This window comes from Sturnira hondurensis, unplaced genomic scaffold (assembly GCF_014824575.4).
Source record: "Sturnira hondurensis isolate 20B ecotype Veracruz unplaced genomic scaffold, ASM1482457v3 Scaffold0018097, whole genome shotgun sequence".
Taxonomy (NCBI): Eukaryota; Metazoa; Chordata; class Mammalia; order Chiroptera; family Phyllostomidae; genus Sturnira; species Sturnira hondurensis.
Window position 1 is genome coordinate 4,343,863 of NW_028090728.1, and position 25,310 is coordinate 4,369,172.

Here is a 25,310-nt window from a genome sequence, read left to right on the forward strand (position 1 = left end):
GTCGGCGCTGGGTAACAGGCAACTACACAGCTCAAAGGCAGGTGAAGCACTGTTCCGTTTATTGCAAGTACAAGCTGATTTTTTATATTTTCATTTTTGGCATAGATTAACATTTACAGGTGTATAGCATGATCAGTTAAGCAGAAAAAATCAATACAAAGGTAACCAGGAAAAGTACAAAAGTTCCCATAGTTTCAGTTATGTTAAACAAAAGTTATTTTGGCCAGGAAAACCATTAATCAGACAATTTGAGATAGTTCTATGTATACAGTTTGAATGTCTTACTGTTTATTAAAGTTCTCAGAAATTGTCATGGGCAACAGGTATGCTTAGACCGAGCAGAGGTTAGGAAATTCATTATAAGCCTTTGTAATGTCTAACTTAGCTATCTATCTTGCTGTCTAAAATGTTTTTTGCATACTGTGGACTCTGTCTCCTTGGTAGTTGTTTCTATGTGCTTAGTTTGTAATAGCTAACCAGCTTCTTCTGTTTTTATGCCTGTCTAATTCTAATTGATATATATTCCTATTCAAGGTAAAGGAGGGGCTGTTACTCTAACAACTCTTTGACAATCAGGGGCTATTTTCTAAAGGGGTTTTTGCTATTCTATGAGGCAGTTCTGTGGGAATACATATTTTTCCCCTGAACTGTTCTTTCTTGGGTGGCTTTCACAGGAACAAATAAGTAAAGTACGATGCCTTAATTCAGCCAGGGTGATTTTGCTTAGGACTTGAGCCAACTGTTGTTTTTTCTCTGAGAGTGGTCATTAATTCTAGGAGATTCCAAATTATCAGAAGTGCAAAGGTTAGAATACTAAAAAACAGTAAGAATAAAAGCAACACCATATATCCACTAATGCCACATCCGTCCTGCTGGAAAGCGCTTCTGTGAAGCCGTCATCTCCAAGTCGTGACTGTGTCAACCGACATGGTTAGAAAATGCTTCTGTGAAGCCTTTGTCCCCAAGCCATGACTGTGTCAGCCGACCTGGTTAGCACTGGATGTGGCAGTGAACCAGGAAGTGGGTCCTCACCAAACACTGAGTCTGCTAGAGCCTTGACTGTGAACTTCCAGCCTCTGAACTTGTGAGAAATAACATTTTTTTTTTGTTTAAGCCATGCAGAAAGGACTGAGACAGCCAGTTTAGCAATGATCTCTCCTTATTGCTAATGTTCCCTCCTAGTAATTTAACATCTACTGACCCCCTCTTTCTGCTCACTGGCTATAAGTTCCCAGCTGTCTTTACTATGTTTGGAGTTGAGCTTAGTTCTATACCAAAGTCTTTTTCTGCTCTTGCAATAGTACTGAATAAAATCTGTCTTTACCCCCTCTAACTAGTGTCCGTCTTTATAACTTGAACAATAACCCCTGAAAGGAATGAGAATATGTCACCCCAAAAGTGCTACTTTGGCATAAAGATTATTTTATGCCAAAAGCTGAAGGCAAATAGGAAAAGTCTATCAGCATGAGCTCTCTGTCCTCTCCCTTCTACCTAAAAGCAGTACACAAAGCCCCTTGTGAAGGTGCCTCCCATCCCTGTGCTGGAAAAGAACGACCCTGATCACCAGAGACAGCACCAGGAAGACTCTGCATGAGCAAATGTTGCTCCACACCCTCTACCTCTCATTAGTTTCCTCATATACATACCTTCCTGTACTTGACCACTAAAAGAAACCCGAATTCTTTTATATTCCCTCCTCTCCAAAATATATTGCCCTTTGTTAAAGTTTTATGTAAGCCCCCAAGTCTGTTACTTTGGGTTTTTGATTTTTTTCTATGAAGCCCTGTGCACATAAAAAATATTGACATCAAATAAAATGTGTGTGCTTTTCTTCTGTTATTCTATCTTTTGTCAGTTTAATTTGTAGCCTCGGGTTTAGAACCTAAGAGGGTAGAGGAAAAGATTTTTCCCCCCTACACGTCAGCAGAGTAAATGCTATAAACATACACAAATCACCATTTGGAAGTTTGTTTAGATTTACCTTTATACTTAGCCTTGTAAATTTTAAATAAAAGTCATTTGATTTTAATTTTGTCTCTGTCTCTTCAAATAAAAGTGGCAAATATGGATGGAAACAAAAAAATGAAAATGATTCAAATTTTACGAAAGTAACTAAGTAGAAAAAAAGAGCTAGAAATGGTGAAGGCCCTGAACCTGTGTCATCAGCACGGGTGAGACCTGGTTCTGCAGGCCATTGGCTCATGCACCCAGTGCTCCTCAGTGTCACTGGCCAGTGTTCCATCTGATCTCCTCTCCTGGGTCCAGGCTTGGGGGCTTGCACTGATTCTCTGTGGCTAGCCCAGGATGAGCGCCCCACATGGGCTTCCATGGGCATTTCTTCAGAAACTGGAGAGAGGCTGCATGCACAGACTGGGGCCAGCTCGTCTATAAAACAGAACTGAGTCACAACCTGCAGCAGTCTCATTTCAGTCTGTGCTGCTGTAACAGAACACCGCAGACCGGGGGCTTGCAGGCAAGATTTCTTTCTCATGGTACTAGAGACTGGAAGTCTGAGATCCATCAAGGCACCAGCAGAGCAGATGTCCAGTGAGGGCTGCTTCCTGGTTCACAGCTGGCTGATTTCTCGCTGGATCTTCATGTCATGGAAGGGGCTGGAAGCTCTGAGGGGTCTCTTTTAAGGACATTAATCCCACTCATGGGGGCGCCACTGCATGACCTCATCACCTTCTGCAGATCCCACCTCCCAACACTATCACATTGGGTGCTAGAATTTCAACCTATGAATTTTAGGGTTTTACATTCAGCCCACAGCAAACCTGCCTGGAGAAACTAGTCCATGGTCCCCCATAGCCCACCCAAGAAGTTGGCTGCTGTGAATCAGACTTGAAGGATGTCAGGCTGCTGTCTCTAGTGAGAATCCAGGATGCCCACTTCCAATCAGCCACCAGCTCCCCAACCCATAGCCCCACTAGAGCACACCTGGACCTCCTATCTCCATAAGACCTCTGAGTGTCTCTTCTCATGAGTGACAGTTCCCAACTTCCTAGTTGCAGGGAGCTCTGAGCTAATGGCCATTTGTTCTGTAGTCTCTGGAAAGAAACTAGGGGTATTCTGGGGCAGAAGCTACCTCTAGGAGCTTCTGGAAGCATGTTTGGTGCCACTATGAGGACTGGCTGGGTGTGAGTGTCCTGAATGAAAGCCTAGTAGCTCAGCAGTTTTCAGCAGCCTGCAGGAGGTCAGCAGCCATCTCCCTTCGGCCTCTGCACTCCTCTTGCTGCAATGCTGTGGTCCACACTCTCCTGGCCTCAAATCTTCGCCAGTGAAGGGAGGGTCTGCAGCCCTGGAGCAGTCTCACAGGTTCCTTCAGCTCTGATTCTGCAGCACCTGCACCACATCTGCAATACACATGTGCCCACCCTACCTTGTCCTCATCAAAGGCATTTGCCAGTATCTGATCATGCTCTAGAACAGCGTTTTCAAGTGGTACACCACAAGAATTTTTAAAACATGCAGTCCCTAACTACTTATAGTCAGAGACATGACCTCTTTTGTTTTAGATCGTCAATAAAAAAAATAACAACAGCCAACACAATAGCTGTTGGGTGTGCATGAAACAAAGTTACACCTTTTTGGGGTCAGATTGGCAAAAATATATATTTTTTGGTGTGCCACAGAATTTTAGTGACTAGTTTACATGTGCCCTGAAATGGGAAAGGTTGAAAATTGCTGCTCTAGACTCTTACTGCTTTACTCCGGCTGCTCATTAACATTGAGGAAATAGAATGTACAACAAAATCTGCTACCTACCTGGAAAACCACTCCACAAGAATGGAAGAGGAAAAAAAAGTTTTGTTCCCAAATGAGCCTTTGGCCAGAGGTGATGACACCCACAGACAGTAGCTGAGGAGACAACAAGGACCAGGGGATACAACCGTCACTTCCCTGTATTCACGATAAAGTCAATAAAGGAGAAAATTTTCTCCTGAGGTTATGATCCAGGGTGATTTAACGTCAAGTAACAAGTTAAGCCCACTTTTTCCCTGGACCCTGGGAAATGACACTTCAGAGCTCATTCCAGGTTCCTGAGGTGTAAGACAGGCCAACGGCTTATTAATTAGCCACTAAAAAGATTTAAATACATTTGAAAACGATGGAGAAAGAAATTCTGAAAGGGAAGGGAGTGGTGTCTATTTCCCACAGAGAGACCTTAGCCCCTTATTTTTAATTTTTATTACAGTTGAATGCTCTCCAGGAATTTAAAAAATAGGGGTTCCAGGCCCCTGCACAGAGATGTCGAGCTGCCCACCAGCGAGAGAGGAAGGGGGTCCTAATGCGCAGCCCTGTTGCCAAGCGGAGCCCTGGAGAGAACTTCCCTTGTTAGGAAGATCTCGGGTGGTAGGGCAAACTCAGATCCCAATGGTGGGGCTGCTCTGTGCTGGGAAAGTGCCCAGACGTTGGAGCCTGTGGCATTAAAAGATGATAGTGGAAGAGGATGAGAAAAAATACATGAGGAAAATAAGAGGAACCACACCAGTTTAAGTCCTGAAAACCTAATCACTTTGTTTGGATCCTGATTCAAACAAACCAACTTTTAAAACAAACATTTTTGATAATAGGTGAAATTTGATATGAAGTTGGTCCGAAGGTTGTGGGTTATTGTTATGAATAGCTGATATAAACTACAGGCCAGATAAAAGAAGCAATCATTGTCAGTTGTGAGAGAGAGGCAAAGCCTTGTAGTTATGTAAGAAACACCCCCAGTTTTAGAGATGAGAGTGTGGGGCCCACTCTGAACTGCAGAATTACCCTAAATATTACTTGAAGGTGAAGATATCTTAAAGATATCTGTGATCCAAACAGCTACAGAAGAAAACCTTCTGGAAGCTTTCCTTATCTGAGTAAAAGCAGCAGCTTCTGGGAAATGAGGCTGCCATAACCCCCTCCCTGGGGCAGTCTTGGGGCCCTGAAGGAGGTGGAGAGGTCTCACACAGCTGTGCAGACAAACACAATCCCACATGTTCTTATGTCCTCCGTTCTCCCCAAAACCCTTTTGTCTTGCCTAGAGAGGCCTATTTGTTTTTCTCATAGAGGCCTTTTCTCCCCTTCCTTTTTCCTATATAAGCCTTTAAATGTTTTCTATGTAAGCTTTTCAATGTTTAACAAGCCACTGCTTCCTTTGTTGACACCCAAATACATATAAACCAATTTTTTCCTGTCAATCGGGCTTTTGTTAGTTTAATTAGCAGAACCAAGCCACTGAACCAAGAGGGTGGTGACAGGTTGGAGTTGCTCAAGAAACCAGACAGATGCAGTGAGCCAAGAAGAGTTTATTAGCAGGGAATAAGAGGGGAAGTGGAGCCAACCATGGGAGGATAAGTATTGCTGGGTTGTTCTCAGGGCAGGGTTTTTAAGCACAAAAAACCCACGAAGGGTAATTAGTTGGGGTGTCAGAGTCTCATTGGCTAGAGAACGTTACTGATTGCCATTTTTGCTGCCCATTGTTCTTGATACAACTTATCCTTGGGTTAAAACTGCATCCTGTTGTGCCAGACAGGCTGACCCCAGACCCCAATCTTAACCGAGCATCTTTTTGTCCTGGTCCAGTCTGCAGGCAGTTTCCCATGGTGTAGTTTCCTGTCTGGTGACTTTCCATTCCTCCTAGGCCTGCCTAGGTCTGTCAGGTGGAGGAAGTTTCCTCTCCTTTGTAAAAGCTCGGAGAGGTGAATCTGGTGATATCTGGGTTTGTTTCTTTTGTTTTGTTTTGTTACTTTTTAGAAAAGACTAAAGAACAGGACAAATGAAGCAAATAAACTGAAATACCAATCTGTACAATTTATATGAGGGTGGACCCCCCCAAAACCAGGATTATCTTCTGGAGGATGGTCCCCTTGTAGGACAGGCTTTCCCCCCTAGGTGAGTGTTCTAGAGCCCATCTGTACCAGGGTGCCAGCTGGCATTGTTGTGAGAGGCTGCGTTTGGCTTCAATAGTTTGGTGGGGGGTTTTTTTTTTGGAAGACTCTTTTAACGCCTTTGTCTATTTCATTATGAGTGATTTACAAGCACACCTGCCCATACCATGCTGAGTGGTCATCAGTTTTTGGCCCAAAATAGCACATCCCCCTACCCTCCCCGTGTCCCCCTCCCTATTCGCCTGATATTGCCCTGACTTTTTTTTTTGTTTCCCCAGATGAAAAAAGGCCTCAAAGGGAAATGTTTTGCTGATGCGGAAGAGGTAAAACAAAAACTGGCGGAAGCACTAAAAGGCATCAACATTGACGAGTTCAAAAACTGTTTTGAGCAGAGGGAAAAAAAACATTTGGATGGGTGTATTTAATCAAATGGAGAGTACTTTTGTCACAGGTGGGCACAGGTAACCAGGTTTTTGGTGATCGGGACAGAGATTTGAACCGAACACCCAGAGTTTATAGCCCAGAACATGGCAGCAGGCCAACTCCAAGCAGAGATTGACCTCATGGGCTGGAGGGACTCTATCCTTGTAGGGCACATCCTTCCTGGCTAGTTTTGGCAGGATTTTCCTGTGACAAGTAGTTGTAAAGCTACTGCACATGTGGTCTCCCATGGTTTTCACAGATTGGCCATTAAAGAAGGGGTTTCCACAATGTTACCTAGTTGACACTCCTTCCTGGGGTCCCCCTGTACTAGGTTCTTCATCTTTCTCTTTGCCAGAGAATTATAGCTCTCCATGTCAGAGGTTGGTGAAAAGGAATTATTTATTCAAGTTATATAGACTTAAGAGTAATGACTTAATGGCTTCATCAAAATCCCAAAGTCCCTTAAAACACCCACAAACATACACAGTCCTTCTTTCCCCCTCTGCCCAGTTCAAGGTACCATATCTCAGGAAAAGAAATAGAAAGCTGTGTGGTGGTTCTCTGCTAAAGCTGCATGATGATTATTCTCATGGCTGCAAAAGTCCCGATTCTGGCCAAAAGCCTGTGGTTCTCTCCTCAATGGCTGCTCCATCTGCGTTTAAATCCCCCCACCCCAATCTTCCTTTCCAACTCCTCCCACAATCGGCTACACCCACCAGGATTTGCATATCCTCCCAGCTTTACTGGGCTGCTATAGCGAGTATGGGCAGGCGTGGCCCCGTGGCGTGGAGCCAATCATCTCCAAGCTCTCATGTAGGTGCTGTAACCAGGGGAGTTGCCTCCCAGTTTCATCTTGGGTGGAAGTCACTCCCTTCTCCCTGGCTTAAAGCATGGCCACAGCTATTTAACATATCTATGAAACCAGTTAAAGGTTATAGATATGTTAAATGACCATTCCAAAGGTTATCTTCGAAACTTGCTATGCACAACACCTCAATGGCCCTGCTCCATGTATCTGATGCCCCCAGCTCAGAATTGTGGGGGTGAGTATATTTTTATTTCCTGGAAACCCTGAGTTCTGGACCCCATTGCAAATTCTCCTTTTGGGGGCCCCCTGGCTGCACCCTCCTACACTTTGTAATAAACATGTAATAAATACACAGTTTCTTATAAATAAATTCTGGTTTATCTTGCATCCTTCCTCAAATATAGAGTCCAGTGCTCTCTTGAATTTTTGTTTTGAAGTTTTTCTAGATTGAAAGAAACCCTCAGCCCAGAATTCCTTCTCATTCAAAAGTGAGTCAGGGCATTGCAATTAACAAACGGTGCTCCCTCTTTCCGGGCACGGTCTATCCTAGTAAGGAGGCACCGCTCAAGAAACACCCACCTGGCTGGTGTAGCTCCGTGGATTGAGCGTGGGCCTGAGAACCAAAAGATCGCGGTTTGATTCCTAATCAGGGCACATGCCTGGGTTGCAGGCCAGTTCCCGGCAGTGGGCGGGGCAGAGGACACGTGAGAGGCAATCATACGCTGATATTTCTCTCCCTCTCTCCTTCCCTTCCCCTCTATAAATAAGAAACAGCCTGGAAAGCCAGCCGTCTACCTCCACCCGACTGGTGCAACTGGTCCACTGGTCTTCTACCTGGAAGTTCTACTTTAGTGTTGGGAGGCCCGTCTGTCCCCAGCCTGTCCTAATACGGCCCGTGGCCCTCTTCCCTCACCTGGTGCTCCTGGGGTCTCCTGGGGCCCGTGACCCTCATCCTTCATCACTCTCCCAATGACCACTGTCACCTCCTCCCCATTCGGGCGCCGGTTTCTGCCCTTTCCACTTTCCACCCTAGCCTCCCTCCCAACGCTCTCCCTCCTCCCAAGCTGCTCTTTCCCAATCCTCTGTGACTGTCTTGAACGCGTGCCTGCCCCCTGCCTCTCAATCTCAAGTCGCCAACCCGCATCCCGGGACAAGGCTCCAGGCCCTTTCCACCTTGGCCCAACCACTTTGGTCTACCCCAAACCCCACCCCCACCCAGGACACTGTTCCACCCTTCACCCCTGGCCAAGTCCGTTCCCATCCCTGCCGGTACAGAGGCTCAGGTCTCCATCCCCGGGGTGCTGGGAGCCCCTAACTCCGCCCCCCGCCCCCCCACCCCCCGCATCCGAGCACGCACACACTCATCCCCTGCAGCCTCTCAGCCCCTACTGACGCCACAAAGCCCATGCCCCCGCGCCACTGCGGCCCCCGCCACCTCCCACCCTTGGCAGTCTCCGTGGCACAAGCGCAGGCTTTTCGGGGCCCTGTTTGTGCTCGCTGTCCGCGGCGGCATGTACCTGTCTCCCCGGTAAGTGCCAGTCCATCCAGAGGCGCGTGGAGGCGGGTGGTTGGTCGCCCAGTCTGGTAACCTGGGGTCCTGGCTCTGAAGGTGGTTATCAGTTGGAACCAGAAGGGTCACCTTGTTTAGCCGGAGTTACACAGGAGCTCCGTGGGAGGGAGGGCGCCTCCTCCACTGTCACTTACCCAGACTCCTTGACCGGCTTCCCCTGAGCCTGAACCAGAGACCATGACCAGCAGGCTCTCCCGTGCCTTCAGGTGGGTGGGCAGCAGAGGCAAGATTGACCCTAAAGGCTCTGCACAGAGAGAGCCAGCTTCCACAAAGTGAACCCACACTGTCTGGAATTTGAGCCATGGCTCTGGGTGATGGCAGGAAAGGGAGCCCGGATAGTGCTTCGGTTCAGAAATGACTTTCAGATCTTCTGACTCACCCAGTGACCACCCTAATGAGGTGCATGGGGAGGCTTTGAATCTGCACCGGATAAGGATGTGGGTATTCAAATGCCAAAGTGTGCATGTATGTTGTGTGCACGCAATGCCCATGTTTGTGTGCCTGTATGTGTGCATGTGTACTGTGTACATGCATGAATGTGTGCCTTTTCTGCACTGCACCTTGCAAAGAAAGCCAGAGTTGGACCATAGAACAGTAGAAACATTGTACTCAGGACTATTGCAGGAGGGGAACAACTCAGAAACCCATAGAAAGTTCAACTCTGAATAGCTCAACTCAGGGTGAGCCAGTGGGGATTCATGGCCAAGGAGCAGGATGGGGTTGGGGATATGAAATTACTAAAAGGAAACATTTGGGTAGGGGGCTTCTGTTTAAACCCACAGATTGGGATTGTTACTAAATTTGGACAACACAGAGACAAAAGCCCAGGGCCTGATTGGAAAGTTCTGGGAGCCTGAGCAGAGTCTGATCAAGCAGATAACTTTGCCAATTCTGAGTTTTCTTCTTAGAGTTCCCTTTTCCTTTTTGCATGGATGTCCTGTTAAAGAGAAACTGATCCTGACACTTGTTCAGCTGGTAAGGAAGACTTTATTCCTATTGCAATAGGAAGATGGGGCCATCTGTGAATTCAGCCTACTCAGTGGGGATGAGTGGCCAGGGGCACTAGTGGAAAAGGAGTTGGTGATAGAAAATCACTAGGAAGATGGGGAGGGATCTTTTTGTCAAACTGGCGTAGCAGGATTCCTGCACATTCATCCTGCTGGGGGAGATGGGGGATGCTGGATTAGATCATAAGTCTCAGTGGGTGCCAGGGCTCCAAGTGGAATAAAACTGGGTGTGACTGGGCAGAGCCTGGCAGCTCAGGGAGTTGGCTGGTTTGGCTGTGGAAAGGCTTTGTCAGCTTCAAGAGAGGCACCTGTGCCTCTTACTGAAGACAACTCAGGTACCCCAACAGAACCCTGTGTTTAGCCCCCTTTAAGAGGACAGACAGCTCAAGTGCCTGGAGCTCTGGGCAGAGGGTGCCGTGGGATGCTGTTTCTTTCCCAGGGGCCATGGATGCTGTGGAACTTGCCAGAAAGCTACAGGAAGAGGCAACATGTTCCATCTGCCTCGACTATTTCACTGACCCTGTGATGACCACCTGTGGCCACAACTTCTGCCGAGAGTGCATCAGGCTGACCTGGGAGAAGGCCAAAGGCAAGAAGGGCAGGAGGAAGCGCAGGGGCACTTTCCCTTGCCCCGAGTGCCGTGAGCTGTCCCCGCAGAGGACCCTGCGGCCCAATCGCCTGCTGACCAAGGTGGCCGAGATGGCGCGGCAGCACCCAGGCCTCCAGAGCAGGGACCTGTGCAAGGTGCACCAGGAGCTCCTCAAACTCTTCTGTGAAGATGACCAGAGCCCCATCTGTGTGGTCTGCAGGGAGTCTCGGGAACACCGGGCCCACAGGGTGGTCCCAGTGGAAGAGGCTGTGCAGGAGCACAAGGTGGGCCCAGGGATGAGGGGCTGCAAGGGGCCAACGAGGCCCAAGGGCACATGTGTCAAGCAGAGTCAGTCAGGCAGGAGAATGAACCTTATAACAAATAGCTGCGTTCGTTCACTGGACCCCATGGTGGAAGTGTCTGCAACCCCCACAACAAAGGTGGCAGGTGGCTGGCCAGCTGGGCATCCTCTCCCAGGAGCACTCAGGAGCCCAGGCTGACGAAGGAAGTGGCCTGGAAGCCGTCTGTATGGGCACGCCAGGTGACCTTCTGTGGGGGAAGAAAAAGTCTTTTCCTTCCATGTTAAATTAGACTGAAAAAAGACATTATCAAGGGAAGAAGGTGAACTTAACATGTGTAGCCCATGTACTTCACAGGGAAGAAACCACAGCAATGAGTAACAGGTGGTTTTAGAACTTGGCTTGTCTAGCACCTGAACAAAAACTCAAGACCTGGTGGTTTATAAACAGCAAGAATTTCAGAGCGCTCATGGTTTTGGGGGCTGGAAGTCTAAGATCATGGCACCAGTAGGGTCAGATGGGGCCCCTTCCTGGTTCACAGACAGCAGATTTCTCTCGTCCTAACATGGAGCAAGGGGCTAGGAGCTCTAAGGTCTCACTAGGGCACTAACTCCACCCATTCCCGAGGGCTCCCCACTGGTGCCATCACCACCTCCCAAAAGCCCCACCTCCTATGCCTTGGGTATTAGGCTATAACCTGTTAATTTGAGGGAACATGAACATTCAGATCACGACAGAATATAAATATTGGGGAGAAACTAATTAAAGATAGGGTTCATCAGTGTAGGTCCCTATTGATACCCACTTTTTACCTCCTCCATGGCCATAAAACTTCCCTGGGAGGCAGATTCATGGTAGCCCTCAGTTCTCAGCAGTTTCTTTTAGTCACATATCGGGAACCACAGAAGGCATTTCTGCATCTGTTGATTCTCATCTGCCTCCAGCTCAAAATAATTCTCCTGCCCAAGGGGCGTATTTTGGGGTGGTATATTTCCATCCCCCTTAGGGTGCAGCTTCAGAGGGTTCCTCCCGATGTGGGTGTGCAGGGACCTCCGACCCCCATCCCCTGGTCTGTTGTCCGCAGTTGAAGCTGGAGGATGACATGGAGCACCTGCGGGAGGAGATGGAGAAGACCCAGAAGTTGCAGACCAGGGAGCAGCAGGCCTTGGCCGAGTGGCAGGCAAGTGCTGGCGAGGAGCTAGCAGGAAAGCCTGGCTAGGCCCCAGGGCACCACAGGGCCTCCAGTACCTGCAGTCTCTCGAGATGGGACTCACTGTCACATGTGAACAAGAGCACAGGACCCAGGAAAGGCACAGAACTCCCCCTAGAATCAGGACTGAATATGTGTACTCAGCCCAGACTTGGCCATTTTGGAGACGCAGGGACTGAGAGGAACAGAGGCCTGGAGGCTGTCATTTGGGGCCCATATTATCACCACACAGTGATGGGGGCTCTGTGTGCCTGCCCCCCTTGCCAGCTGTGCTGGTTTTCTGTGGATTACAGGGCCCAGAGAGACATGCCAGCATCCCTGAAGTAGCCCCTCCCAGGTGATGGGCATGAGTGGACATAGGGTGGCAGTCCCCATGGAAATGCCTCACCTCCAGCCCCTACCCTGCAGGAGAAGGTGCAGGAACGGAGACAACGTGTCATGATGGAGTTTAAGAAGATGGCTGTGCTTCTGGTGGAGGAGGAGCAGAACCTCCTGCAGGCCCTGAGGCAGGAGGAGGAAGACACGGCAGCCAGACTACAGCAAAGTATGGCTGCACTAGAGCAGCAGAGTTGCTCCCTGGAGACACTGCTGCTGCAGCTGGAAGACCGTAGCAAGCGGGAGCCGTTGCAAATGTTACGAGTGAGGAGCACCTGCTCACCTGACTGCAGCGTGGGGGGGCACAGGCTCAGGCTGGGTGTGGTTGGCCTGCTGGGGCAAATAGACATCAACAGGGAAGGCTCTGTCAGCTCAGGGCTGCGTAACAGATACCACTGGCTGGGGGCTTAAAAGGACATTTATTTCTCACAGTCCTGGAGGCTGAAAGGCAGGGATCCAGGTGGGGACAAAACTGCTTCCCAAGGCATCTCTCCTCGGTATCTGGATAGCCATCTCCTACCTGTGTCTTCATATGGTTATCCCTCTGCATCTGTCTCAATCTTCTAAGAACACCAAATCACACTGGATTACGACTCTCCCTAGGGACCTCATTTCACCTTCATCACCTCTGCAAGGCCCCATCTCCACATACAGCCTCATCGGAGGCCCTGGGAGCTGGGTTCCAACATGTGGATTTGGGGGACACAATCAGCCTGGCAGGTTTCAGTTCTAGACACCTGTGTTCTGCTTTTCATTCCTAGTCCAGGAGCTGTAGCCCAGGGGCAGCTGTCATCCACAAGTTGATGTGAGGCAGGGACACACCAGCCATCTCAGGCCTGGTAAATTCAAGGCAGGAGCAAGTCATGTGAACTCATCCGAGAGGATTCGGAATGGGGGAGAAGGCGCTGGGGGTGGGCCTGCATTCTGAGGTCTGGGAAGTGGGACTGTGTTGCCCAGCAGGTGGGTAACTGGCTCATCAACTGTGTGGAGTGACAGGACCCATAGCAAAAAAATGTATCTCACATTGTAAGCCATCACACACTCAGTGTATTTATACAACTGAAGCAATGCCATGTGCAACGTCAGCCCATTTCATGCCTGTTGTCCTGGCATCTTGGGTTTTGTCCCCAGTAAGTGTCATGGTTTAGTTAACAGACTATGCACTTGCCCCAACTTTGGGGAATACTTGGTCTAATAGTAAAAAGCAGCTTGTTCACCCCTAAACAGTCCTGAGTACTCCTGCAATGTGAGAGCACCCTTGGTCTCCTATTAGGTCTTCCCTGCCATTGAAAGCAAGACAGTTTCTGCGTTCACACTCCCATGCAGGGGAGCAGCAGGAAGCCTGGGCAGCCAAGAGACAGGGATCCACTCAGGAAACAAGGAGAGGTCATGGGAGAGCATTACAAATTCTTGCTTCACAAGCCAGAAATGTTCACACAGGGTGCTTGGGGATGCCCACATTCCTAACGAGGCATCGTGGCTCTCCCTGTTTTCGCAGGATATGAAGGAGTCACTGGGCAGGTAGATGACCACCTGATATGGCGGGGAGGGCTTTGCGTGTGGCCAGAGGGGACAGCACACCTGTCCCTTCTGGAGCAGGAACAGCATGAGTGTGCAGTACCCAGAGGCCACCCCCATCACACTGAGAACTGTCTGCAGAGTCCCTGGGCAGATAGAAGTGCTGAAGAGCTTCCAAGGTATGTGGGGCCTGTTCTCTCAGTGGGGGCCACCCCTGGGGGCCTTGACATTCATTGGTTGTTCACACTCTACCCTTACTGGCCACTCCCAAGAGATGCCCAAATGGCCCCCAGCTCATCTCCTTGGCACCACCAATATCAACCACTGGGGCCCAGTCAGGGACCCAGGCTCACAGATGAACTTGGCCAAGGGGAGGACTGGGAGGGGGCAGTAAGGGAGAATAGGGATGATTCACCCCCATCCCATCTCTGCACCTGTCTGCAGAGAACGTGGTGCCTGACCCTGCCACGGCGTACCCCTACCTCCTCCTGTATGAGAGCCGCCAGAGGTGCTACCTCAGTACACCACCAGAAGGCATGCCCTGCAGCAAGGACAGGTTCCTGGCCTACCCCTGTGCAGTGGGCCACCAGACCTTCTGCTCAGGGCGGCACTATTGGGAGGTGGGCATGAACCTCACTGGGGATGCACTATGGGCTCTGGGTGTGTGCAGGGACAATGTCAGCCGGAAGGAAAGGGTCCCCAAGTCCCCTGAAAACGGATTCTGGGTGGTGCAGCTGTGCAAGGGAAAGAAGTACGTGCCCCCCATGTCCACCCTGCCCCCCATCACGCTGACAGAGCCCCCCAGCCATGTGGGCATCTTCCTGGACTTTGAGGCTGGGGAGGTGTCTTTCTACAACGCAAGCGGTGGGTCCCACTTGCACACCTATGCCCAGTCCGCCTTCCCAGGCCCCCTGCAGCCCTTCTTCTGCCTCGGGGCCCCCAAATCCGGCCAGATGGTCATCTCTACAGTGACACTGTGGGTGAAGGGATAGGTGTGCAAGGAGTGAAGGCACGAGATTTCTCCAGGGGGTGAGGCGGTTCCTGCTCAGCAGAGCCACCCACCACGCTTATTTCGGGTGGAGACCCATGGTGGTTCCAGGGGGCTCCTGGTGCCAGAATCTAATTGTGATTAAAGCAGTTAAATGTTGAGATTGTATTCCCAGGTGCCTCATACATGGAACTCAGTCTCTGAGTACATACCTACAAACCAGGCCAGTGCGCTGTAGTTTTCTGTAGACATATCCTCCTCCACCCACCACTACTGGGGCCGCTGAGTTTGGATTATTATAGGTACATCTGTGGCCTGACGGGTTCACCTTCCCTGTCATCAGCAATTCCATGCACAGGCCCTTCACAGGGAAAACAAGAAAGTACGACTTTTCAAGCTGAACCCATAAAAACCTTAGAGCTGCCCACCCCATCATTCCCTTAAGTTGCACTTGCAGGGGGGCGGGCATAAAATTCAGAGATTAAGGATCACGGGTGTGTGTGTGTGGGGGGTGTCCTTTCCTTTCACTCCCTACCCATCCTCGCAGTTTCGGGTGCATTAACAGCCCTGTAACAGTCATTAGCACCCAGCATTCCAGTCATGCACTCCTTCCCCAACAAAACCAAAATCCCCAGGGGCAGAGCCCCTCCCCCATTGTGTCCTGCCTCAGGCACCCGTCAGAGGGCACATAGGGGCGGTTCGGAGCCACCCTAGGCCTCTTGGTTGCTGCATTGTGCAGAGACCCCAGTGACTTTGCGGGGCGCCCCGCCGGCTGGGCCGCTGTACCCCATCCTTACCGGAGCCTGAGGAAATGGCCAGGCTGCGCTACAGCTGAGCCAGGAGGAGCCGACAGCATAGACACTAAGTCAGCGGGCGAGCAGCCTCCAATTGGGTTTCGCCTGCGGGCCGCGTGACAGAGCACAACCAATCCGGGACTAAAGCAGGTTTCAAAAAAAAAAAACCAGCTGCTTCCGGCTTCCGGCTAAGGCTCTTCTTCCTTCCCACACTCGGGAGCCGCGGCGCTCGGTGGTCGGTGTCTCCTTTTCCTCCTGTTACCAGAGGCGCCGCGCCCGCCGGTTTCCAGAGTGCTCCCGGTCTCCACCAGCTCCCTAAAGTCCAGGCGGAGAGCGCCGCTTTCCTCTGTCCCCCGGCGCCATGGCCGCCACCGACGTGTCCACCAACCTCCAGGAGGAGGCCACCTGCGCCATCTGCCTCGACTACTACACGGACCCAGTGATGACAGACTGTGGCCACAACTTCTGCCGCGAGTGCATCCGGCGCTGTTGGGGCCAGCCTGAGGGCCCATACGCTTGCCCCGAGTGCCGTGAGCTGTCCCCGCAGCGGAATCTGCGGCCCAACCGCGCTGTCGCCAAGATGGCCGAGATGGCGCGGCGCCTGCACCCGCCGTCACCTGTCCCGCAGGGCGTGTGCGCTGCGCACCGCGAGCCACTAGCATCTTTCTGCGCGGACGAGCTGCGTCTGCTGTGCGCCGCCTGCGAGCGCTCCGGGGAGCACTGGGCGCACCGCGTACGCCCGCTGCAGGACGCAGCTGAGGACCTCAAGGTGCGCGACGAGGACCAGGGCAGGGATGTGGCCTGCTATGGGTGGGTTGTGCGCAGCCTGGCTCTGGTCCGGGAGAATGCGGTCTGGCATGGGGTTTGCGGGGAGCTCAGCTTGACCCAGACCGGCACTTTTGCGGTGCTCGGGCACCACTCACCAGTGGGGAACCAGCGTGGGGACCTGGGGGAAGGAGGCATTCTCTTTAAGGCCCAGGTCCCCGGGTGACAGTGAGGTGGCTGAACAGTAGCCGGGATGTAGTACAGACCAGGGGAAAGTGGGTAGAGAACCTCAGAGGCGGCTTTCCCTCAGGAGGGACGAATGAGGACTGTCATTTGGGGGGGGAGGGTATGCTGCGGCCAGGGTCCTGGGTGGGGTTAGAAGAAGTCCTGGTAAGAAGAGTCTGGGAGGCAGGCAGGGATCTACCTTGGAGCCCCAGGTTGGGAACGATGCGGGACAGAGCCTTTGCCCTGGGAGGCAGACACCAGGACCCATCAGGCTTTCAGAGTGGAGTACTTGGGGCCACTACTGCCATCTGACGCACCAGGGCTCAGCTGGGTTTGGACCTCAGGATGAGAAGCCTTGTTTGCCTGTTGTAGAAATGCATTTCCTTCAAATCCACACCAGCACGCCCCCCTCTGCTGGGGGCCTCAGGACAAACAGCTCACCTGGCTCACCTGGCCTGCTTCCTTTGAAGGGTTTGTTCCTGGAACCCAGGTATTGACGCATGGGTTTGCATTTTGCATCACAGCTGGTAGCCTGTGTTTGCCTAGCTGTGCTATGTAAGAGTTTAGTCAGTGTTAGAATGAATGCCTGGCCAGTTGGTCACTGTCATAGAACAAGCTTGTGGGGCACCAGAATAAACCTATTACCCAATCCACATCATTGAGCTTGTCTTGCTGATTTTCCTCTCATTCTGAGGTATTAACATGCACACAGGATTGTCTGCTCATGTTCAGCACATTTGCACTTCTTTCACCAACATCCTGATCAGGGTGCAAAAGTGACTGTGAGAGCAGAGTGACCAGCAGCTCCCCAGAGGCTCCTTCTAGCTGATCTGATAGTCTCAGAGGGCAGCACTTAATCCCATGGTAGGGGAGGAGAAACTTTTTTTTCTACTCTGTTAGGTTCCTGACTGAGGCTTGCAAATAAACCTGACAAGTGACAGGTTAATAGATGGAAAGACATAGTTTTAAATTTTATGGGGCATGAGTTCGTAGAAAATTAAAAAACCAAAATCAGGGAATTAGACTCGAGGGCTTATATTCCATTTTGAGAGAGGATGATAAATTGTGGAGAACCGAGTAGACAAAGGACATGGGTTGGGCTTCTAGGACCAATAACTTGTGGAAAAGGAAGAAGGAAATATATAAGGGAACCACTGGAGGATCAGCTTTATTTTAGTAAGGTCTGTTCAGGCATACTCACAATGACACCTCATCTCTGTTGAGGAATGGGTCCCCTTCCTGGTACAGGGAGGCCACCCTTTTCATGGGATATTCATGTCCTGCCTTTAGGCAGAAAGGAGGAAAGTAGAGGGTTCTTCCTGCATCTACTGCCCTGGTGCCCACTTTGTCTTAATGCTGGGGATGCCCCAGCGAGCCAGTGGTAAATAGGGTTGAAGTCAACAGTAGGGTATTGCCTGAAGTCAGGCCCAGGGCAGCCAGATCCAAGTATCCTTTTGTTCTTCTGGTGAAGTTGAACCTTGGCATGCCCTGGACAGGCATGGAAGCAAAGGGATATGCAGGAAAGAAGGTTGGGACAAAGTAGGAAGTCAGGCTAGAGAGGTTGCTGGGAAGCAAGGAAAGGTAGAAGAAAGTTAAAAACAGGCAAGGAGGCCAGGTTGGCCTGGGAGGCTGGAGGTCATGCCATGAGCAGGCAACTCCTAGCAGATTCAGTTTGCTCTGTCCTTTGTGTCCTAGGTAGTTTCCCACCACTGGCTCCCATCAGTCAAGTTAGGCTCAGCTAGGGCTGAGCGGGGTCACCAGCTGGCCTTACTTCCCTGCAGGGCAAGCTGGAGAAGTCCCTGAACCACCTACAGAAGCAACTGGAGGATGCACTGCTGTTTCAGGCCCAGGCAAAGGAGATCTGTGCACTGTGGCAGGCAGGTGGCTGGGTGCCTGGGTCCCAGGGCTGGAGGGGTGGGGCACTGGTGTGCCCACTGTTGGGTACCAGCTGCCCTTCACACTAATGGTTCTCGTAAGGGCGTCACTCCTCTCCAGACCCTCAACCACCCATGGTGGCTTTGGGTGAGGGCCTGGTAGTGGATTTCTGGCGGCTCACTACCCACCTCTGCCTCACACAGAAGATGGTGGAGACCCAGCGGCAGAACGTGCGCACAGAGTTTGAGCGGCTGCGCTGCCTGCTGGTGGAAGAAGAGCAACGGCTGCTACAGAGGCTGGAGGAGGAGGAGCTGGAGGTACTGCCCCCGCTGCAGGAGAGCGTTGCACGCCTTGGGCAACAGAGTGCCCAGCTGGCTGATCTTGTCACCGAGCTGGAGGGGCGCTGCCAGCTGCCGGCGCTGGGGCTGCTACAGGTAAGCATGCCTGGAGGGGCAACATGGGCTGGAACAGATGCGGTGCCAGGATAGGGTGCTGGCAGGGAAGAGGAAGCCCTGGGCAGAGGAAGCCATCTGACCTTGGCCTCTTCTGGACCTTCTCTGTCCTACCTGTGAAGTACTGTGGTGAGGGCAGGACCAGTATCCCAGGTATGACTGCAGGTCCCTATGGGCATGGCTGGATAATGGATATGAATCCTGAACCCCACTGAGAACTGCTGTTGGCACCTGTCCAGGAACTCCATGGGGGGATGAAGTGAAAATTTGGGTAACTTAATTGACCACCACCCAAGGCCCCAGCTACTACACCTGAGTCTAGAGTCCTGGGTGTCCCTCCAGGCTTTCCCCTAGCCATTCTCAATGGGAACAGATCATTTTCCTAATAGGACATGTATCTGAGTTGCCCAGAGTGACCAAGTGGTCTCCACAGAGGTCAACTCTCTTTAAGGCCCAGACCCCCCTCCCCCGCCCCCCCCGCCCCTGGACAGAGGGGCCCTTACTCCATCCCTCTCCTGAGTGGTGAGGGCAGCCCTGGGCCTTGTGACAGCCAAAAGTGCCCTGTTTCCCAGCACCCAGCAACAAACAAGGATGGCTGTTTCTAATTGCTTTGTACCCAGCCCAACCCAGGCCCTTTGCACATGCCTCTCCCAGGCCTGCACTATCTCCTTATGAATCCTTGGGCTTCAGAAAGTCACCAGTCTCCCTTGTTTTTTGAAACTTGGCAGGTTCCATGTCCCCCAGACAGAACTACTGTGTGTGAAATCTCTTGCCCTGCTAAAGGAGCCCTTGTTGGGCTCAACGTCTTACTTGTCTCTGCATCCTGGTATCTGGCCTGGTAGCTGGTGTACAGTGCAGTTAGAATGACTGCTTTTGGGGTTCATTTGATTGGCAAAGTGGACTGGGTCCCTGCCGTTTCCCTGGCAGTGCTCTAAAAAGACAGATAAATCCTGACAATATAGTTCCGGGCGGGGGCGGGGGCGTTGTCCCACAAAGGTCACCAGTTCCCAGTCAGGACACATACCTGGGTTGCAGGTTCGATCCCTGGATAGGACATGAGCAATAGGCAACTGATTGATGTAGCTCTCACATCAGTGTTTCTCTCCCTCTTTCACCTTCCCTTCCCCTCTCCCTAAAGATAAATAAATAAAATCTTTTTGAAAAAGACAAGCTCTTTGCTGCCAGGAGCTGCCATTCCAAATAATAGAGTGTCTCTGTCAGCTCAGGCTGTGTAACAAAACCACGGGCAGGTAGCTTAAGTAACATTTATTTTTCCCAGTCCTGGAGTCTGGAATATGAGATCCAGGTGTGGGCAGGGCTGGTTCTCCTGAGGCTTTTCTCCTTGGTATACAGACCACCGTCTTCCCTGTGTCTGCATGTGGTTGTCCCTCTGTGTGCATCTATGTCCTCATGTTTTCTTCCTATAAGGACACTGGTCACAAGCATTAGGGCCCACCCTAATGACATCATTTCAACCTAATAGCCTCTTTAAGAAGCCCAGTCTCCAAATATAGCCCAGTTCAAGGTCCTGGGTATTGGGGCTCCAACAGTTAGATGTGGGGACTACAGTCAGCCAGAGACACTGAGTAAAATGCGCTCATGCAGTGATTTGGGAGAGGAGCATCTAGGCAAAGGGGCTACATCTGAAAGTTGGGCCATTAATGGAGGCCGGGTGGATGCCTGGGGTTGGACAGGGCACAGGACCAGGTGAGGTTGCCAGGAAACAGGAAACACTGGACGCATGTAGGCCAGGCTTCCAGCTGGGGTAGAGCTGGTCCTCTTCACCTGGAGGCTTAGACTCCACCCAGCCTGTCCCCAGCACCTGAGAGTATTCCAGGCTTTGGGTGGATAAGCTGGTAACCAAACACCCTTTGTTGAGGGAATGGGGGTGGGTCTGCAGGGCTGGCTTCATCCCAACTTCTCAGTGTCCCCATGACTGAACACACTTGACACCAGGGACAGTTGGACCATGTGCCGAGAGAGGGGGACACTGGAGCATAGAGGTGGGGCCAGGATCATGTGACAAGCACTAATACCACATGTCTCTCCCACAGGACATCATGGACACCCTACACAGGTAGGAGCCCAGCCTTTCCCTAGGGAAGGTGGTCGGGTGCAGGGGGGTCTACGCTTGGGGTGATGCCTGATTGCCCCTCCAGGGTCCAGGATGTGAAGCTGCAGCCGCCTGAGGTGGTGCCCATGGAGATGAGGACGGTGTGCAGGGTCCCAGGGCTGGTGGAGGCCCTACGGAGGTTCCAAGGTGGGTGTTGTGGTGTGTGGTGGGGTATGTGGCCAGACAGCTCTGGTCCAGAGGGAGTGTGGTTGCCTTGGTGTGCTTAGGAAAAGTGGGAGTCAGTCCCTCAGGTGTCAGGGCCCCTGTGTGGGCCCTGGGCCTGGGAGCCCCGTATGAAAGCTGTGCTGGAACACTGGGGATTGGAAGAGTGGGCATAGAAAGCCCTCAGGTTCCTCCTGAATCTCAGGACAATGAGTCCCAAGGCAGTGTGTGGCCACTTTCCAGAACATCCTGAGTTGCAGTTGCAAGTGGTGAGGTGAACTTTCCAAGGAAGACACGGGAAGGGGAGCAGTCATTTTACAGCCAGTCACTCTAGCCAGCTACAAGGATGTTAGAGAGTAGACCTCATGCAGGTTGGTGGAAGGGGTCTGAGAGGTGACCACTGCTGTGTCTGCAGGAGACATAACACTGGATCCTGACACTGCCAACCCTGAGCTGGTCCTGTCGGAGGACATGCAGAGTGTGCGGCGGGGGGACCTGCGGCAGCCCCTTCCTGACAGCCCTGAACGCTTTGACCCTGGGCCCTGCGTGCTGGGCCGGGAGCCCCTGAGCTCTGGCCGCCACTACTGGGAGGTGGAGGTGGGCGAGCGGGCCAGCTGGGCTCTGGGTGTCTGCAGAGAGAATGCCAACCGCAAGGAGAAAGGCGAGCTCTTTGCCGGCAATGGGTTCTGGATCCTGGTGTTCCTGGGTGGCTCCTACAACTCCTCTGAGCGGGCCTTTGCTCCCCTGCGAGACCCACCCCGGCGTGTGGGCATCTTCTTGGACTATGAGGCTGGGCACCTGGCCTTCTACAGCGCCACTGACGGGTCACTCCTGTATGCCTTCCCCCAAACGCCTTTCTCAGGGACATTGCGGCCCCTCTTCTCACCACTGTCCAGCAGCCCTACCCCCATGACTATCTGCCAACTAAAGGCAGGGCATGGAGACAGGATGGCTCCCTAGTGAACAGGCCTCTCAGGACCTTGTCCTGCCTGTCTCTTCAAGGGTGTCCTGAGCCATGCACGAGTTCCCAGTGCTGTCTTGCGTGCATAGTAAACCTAGTTCCCAGGAAGCTGTGTGCAAACGTGCAGGGCTCGTGACATCTTCCAGGGGACCCTCAGTGGCCATCCTGAGACCCCCATCAGCGGTGCAGAGCCTGAGCAAGGATCCTGGGAGCTCTGCACAAGTCCAGCTGGTCAGAGGTGAGGCATCAGGGCCTGTGGAACTTTCTGGGGCTTCAGCCTGAGCCTTTAATAGCCCCAGGGCTACACCTGCAGAGAGCTGCTGTACTGTGAGGATTCAGGCTGGGAGGTGAACCAACAGTCTCAGGGTCTGGTCCTAGAAAATAGTGCTGGGTGTGGCTACCTCATTAATCAAGATGCAGCAGTCCTCAGGAGAGGAGGGGACTTGGGAAAAGCCAGGGAAAGGGCACTTGGAGCAAAAGGTGCTGCACAAGGGGGCTGAAGACCTTGGGTGCAGGACCTCAAGCCCACCAGCATGGACTACCCCAGGCTCTTGCAGTGTGCTCCTTCCTGCCTCGCAGCTGAGCACTAGATCAGGAAAGATGCTCTGGCCCTGCTTGGGGAAGGAGTGAGGCTACAGACACCTCTCCCTCACATAATCGGGGATTTGTTTTGGCTTGTTTCGGTGCTTCTTCACACGAAGACATGATGCAGCATCTCTGCACTCCAAGATGATTTTACCTGTTGTAAGGACCACTCCCACAGTAAATAAACACATCTTGTCTGTGATCCCACTGTCTTAAGGAGGGGGCGGGAGAGTCTGTGGCCAAGGCCAGCAGTCACAGCACAGCTGGGGACACAACAGCTGCCTGGTCATTTCATGCAGCTACCACAGAATTCTTTTTCAAATAACCTGATTGAAAATTCTACGTTCCATGGTGTGTAATAGGTAATTCCTCGATTATTTATTTACTGTTTCTCCCATTGGACTTTGTTATTTTATGTATGTATATGTATGTGTACCACTTTGAGTATCTTCACAATTTATTCAAATTACATACATGGGAGGTTTTTCTCTGTGGAGCCAGGAGTCTGCCGCTTTTCTGCTTGGAGAAGTTTTCCCATCCCTCCCCAGTTCACTGCCCGTATCTTTCACTACCTTGGGGCTCAGATGGGGTTGAGAATCTGAGGATACTGGTTGGTTCCTGTCTGGAGCAATATTTGGACTTTAAAGTTGGGGACTTCCCAAATGGCTACTGGAACCCACCCCGGAGGTGGGACAGCCTGCGGTGAGAGCTCATAGGAGCATATGACTGCCTGAGAACAGCAGGCTGGACACCCAGGCTGTGGCCTTGGAGCGAAGCTGAACAACCGTGTGAGGGGAGGCAAATACTTTCCACCCATGTGATCCTTGTTTGTGGCCCTGTAATAAAAGATCAATGAGAAAAACAAGTTTATTAACACATGCACCTCATGCACATGGAAAAAAACCAAGGAAACAGTAACTTGAGCAGCAGCTTAGCACTTGGGCTTCTACACCCTCTGTCACAGGAGGGTAAGGAAGGCCAGTTAGGGGGTTCTGTAGATTTCCCAGAGCCAACTTCATGCCAACCCAGTCCTTCCTGGAGAGAGGGGAATGCAGCTTCTTTACTATCTGTTATTTGTCAACTGCTTCCAGCCCAAATGTTCCTGTTGCCAAACTGGGATGTTTGGAGTAGAATGCTCAGCCATCCATCACCAGGTGACAGGAGAAATGGGCATATTTGATGCCCATCCACACATGCTGAATGTACTTTGCATGTATTCTACCTGCTGAGCCAGTGGGCCACAGGGTGGTCCTTCACTTTTCAGGGCACCACAGACCACAGTGAGCAGAAAAGATCCTGCCCACAGCTGATAACCTCATAGTGACTAGGAAGACGTGTCTCAACAGGGAGTGAGTCTCCAATACTAGCAATGGGCATCTCTTCAATAGTGGTGAGCTTGTCTTACTTTAGCAGTGTCTTCATTAGCAGCTGGTGTTTTTTGCACCAATAGCAGGTGTCCCTTCTATCAGCAGTTCTCAAAACTGTCCCCAGGGACTGTTTTTGTGACAATTTTTTCATGGGGGGGGGGGGTGATGTGGTTTCAGGGTGATTCTAGCACATTACATTCAAGCTGACCTACTGTGGGGTCCAGTTCTTATACACCCAGACTGGTACCGGTCCAAGGCCCAGAGGGTGGGGACTCCTACCCTGCGCTGGCAGTGGGTAAGTTCCACAGTAATCATTTGGCAGCTCTCAAGGACTGTAATGAGAGTCTTAAGGAAAATGGATGGATGTAGGGAGCCAAATGTCAGATGTGGTCACATACCAAGGCATCCATCCCATAATTTCCGCGAGTTTACCACATTATCATGCCCAGAAGTTCTGCCCCCCCCCCCAACTGATGTGCTGCCATGGCCGCAGGGGGTAACCTGAGGAAAGTTTAAGACATGAGTGTTCTGGCCCTGGCTGAGTGGCTCAGTTGTTTGGAGAATCCCATACACCAAAGAGTTACAGGTTCCCCATTTGGGGCACATGAAGGAGGAAACTGATACTTCTCAAGTCAATGATTCTTGGCCACCCCTCTGAAGTCAATAAACATATCACCAGGTGACAGTTTTTAAGCGAGCATTCCAGGCATGACAAATGCTGTGAAGGAAACACCAGGATGCATGGGTGGGGGTGGGGGGTATCCCGGGTATGTGACTGCTCCAATCCCAGCGCATAAATGTGTGGTAAAAGGACAATCTGAGACAAGGACAGCTGCTGTGCCTTAGTGGGCATCTGTTCCTGATGTCCCGTTTCTTCCCCCTCTTCTGCCCCTTGGGCATTCCACAGGATCGAGATAAGATAGAGGGTCTTTCTTCATTTGTTCCCGTTCCACATGTTTTAGCTAATTTGACAGCAAGTCTGCGCAGTAGCACCCATTCCACACAGCAGGAGGGAGAGGCAGGACTGCCAGAACAGAGCTGGATTTTAAATAACTTCACTGTCTGCTTCTCATTCCCCCGCCCCTCCCCCCTTCATCGGCGAGTTCCGTAACCTCCCCATTGAAGAGTGCACCATCACTCCAAGTGTGGGTGGAATAAGGCTAGACCTGACCCAGACGCAACCCAACTGGAGCCTGTGGCCAGACTTGAAGGAGATGCCTGTGCTTGACGTCTCAAGGGCTGCACTCCAGCCGTCCTTTCTGGAGGCCCCTGGAGCCATGAGGTCTTCTTGGTGGACCCCTCTGTCTGCCTTCACTGTGTGTGATGTCCAGCGCCCCAACCCCCATGGACCTCT

General features: G+C 51.6%; 2 protein-coding genes and 1 long non-coding RNA gene across 7 annotated transcripts; 2 read left to right on the forward strand and 1 right to left on the reverse strand.

Moving 5' to 3' along the window:
- Window positions 1-9,638: 9,638 nt before the first annotated feature.
- LOC119002818 (uncharacterized) lies at window positions 9,639-15,360 on the reverse strand. Of its 3 annotated transcripts, none has more exons than XR_005069814.1 (2): window positions 14,870-15,360; window positions 9,639-11,677 (listed from the first exon to the last, which is right to left on the reverse strand). It is a non-coding gene; the product is annotated as an uncharacterized LOC119002818 (long non-coding RNA). The 3 variants fall into 3 exon arrangements; XR_005069813.1 differs by having other exon boundaries at window positions 9,639-12,277; XR_005069812.1 differs by lacking the exon at window positions 14,870-15,360 and adding an exon at window positions 12,435-13,758 and having other exon boundaries at window positions 9,639-12,277.
- Window positions 10,108-14,825, forward strand: TRIM17 (tripartite motif containing 17). The gene is made up of 6 exons (XM_037068924.1): window positions 10,108-10,551; window positions 11,651-11,746; window positions 12,185-12,415; window positions 13,650-13,672; window positions 13,748-13,848; window positions 14,114-14,825. The coding sequence occupies exons 1-6, from the start codon at window positions 10,123-10,125 to the stop codon at window positions 14,659-14,661; spliced, it is 1,428 nt and encodes a 475-aa protein (XP_036924819.1). The 5' UTR covers window positions 10,108-10,122; the 3' UTR covers window positions 14,662-14,825.
- Window positions 15,361-15,647: 287 nt separating the features above from the next.
- On the forward strand, window positions 15,648-23,448 carry TRIM11 (tripartite motif containing 11). 3 transcript variants are annotated; one of them, XM_037068922.1, is made up of 6 exons: window positions 15,649-16,220; window positions 18,223-18,318; window positions 18,523-18,750; window positions 20,823-20,845; window positions 20,928-21,028; window positions 21,459-23,448. In XM_037068922.1, exons 1-6 carry the CDS (start codon window positions 15,813-15,815, stop codon window positions 22,001-22,003), a joined length of 1,401 nt encoding a protein of 466 aa, XP_036924817.1. In that variant the 5' UTR covers window positions 15,649-15,812; the 3' UTR covers window positions 22,004-23,448. The 3 variants fall into 3 exon arrangements, with proteins under 3 accessions (XP_036924818.1, XP_036924817.1, XP_036924816.1); XM_037068921.1 differs by having other exon boundaries at window positions 15,650-16,220; window positions 18,520-18,750; XM_037068923.1 differs by lacking the exon at window positions 18,223-18,318 and having other exon boundaries at window positions 15,648-16,220; window positions 18,520-18,750.
- Window positions 23,449-25,310: the final 1,862 nt, after the last annotated feature.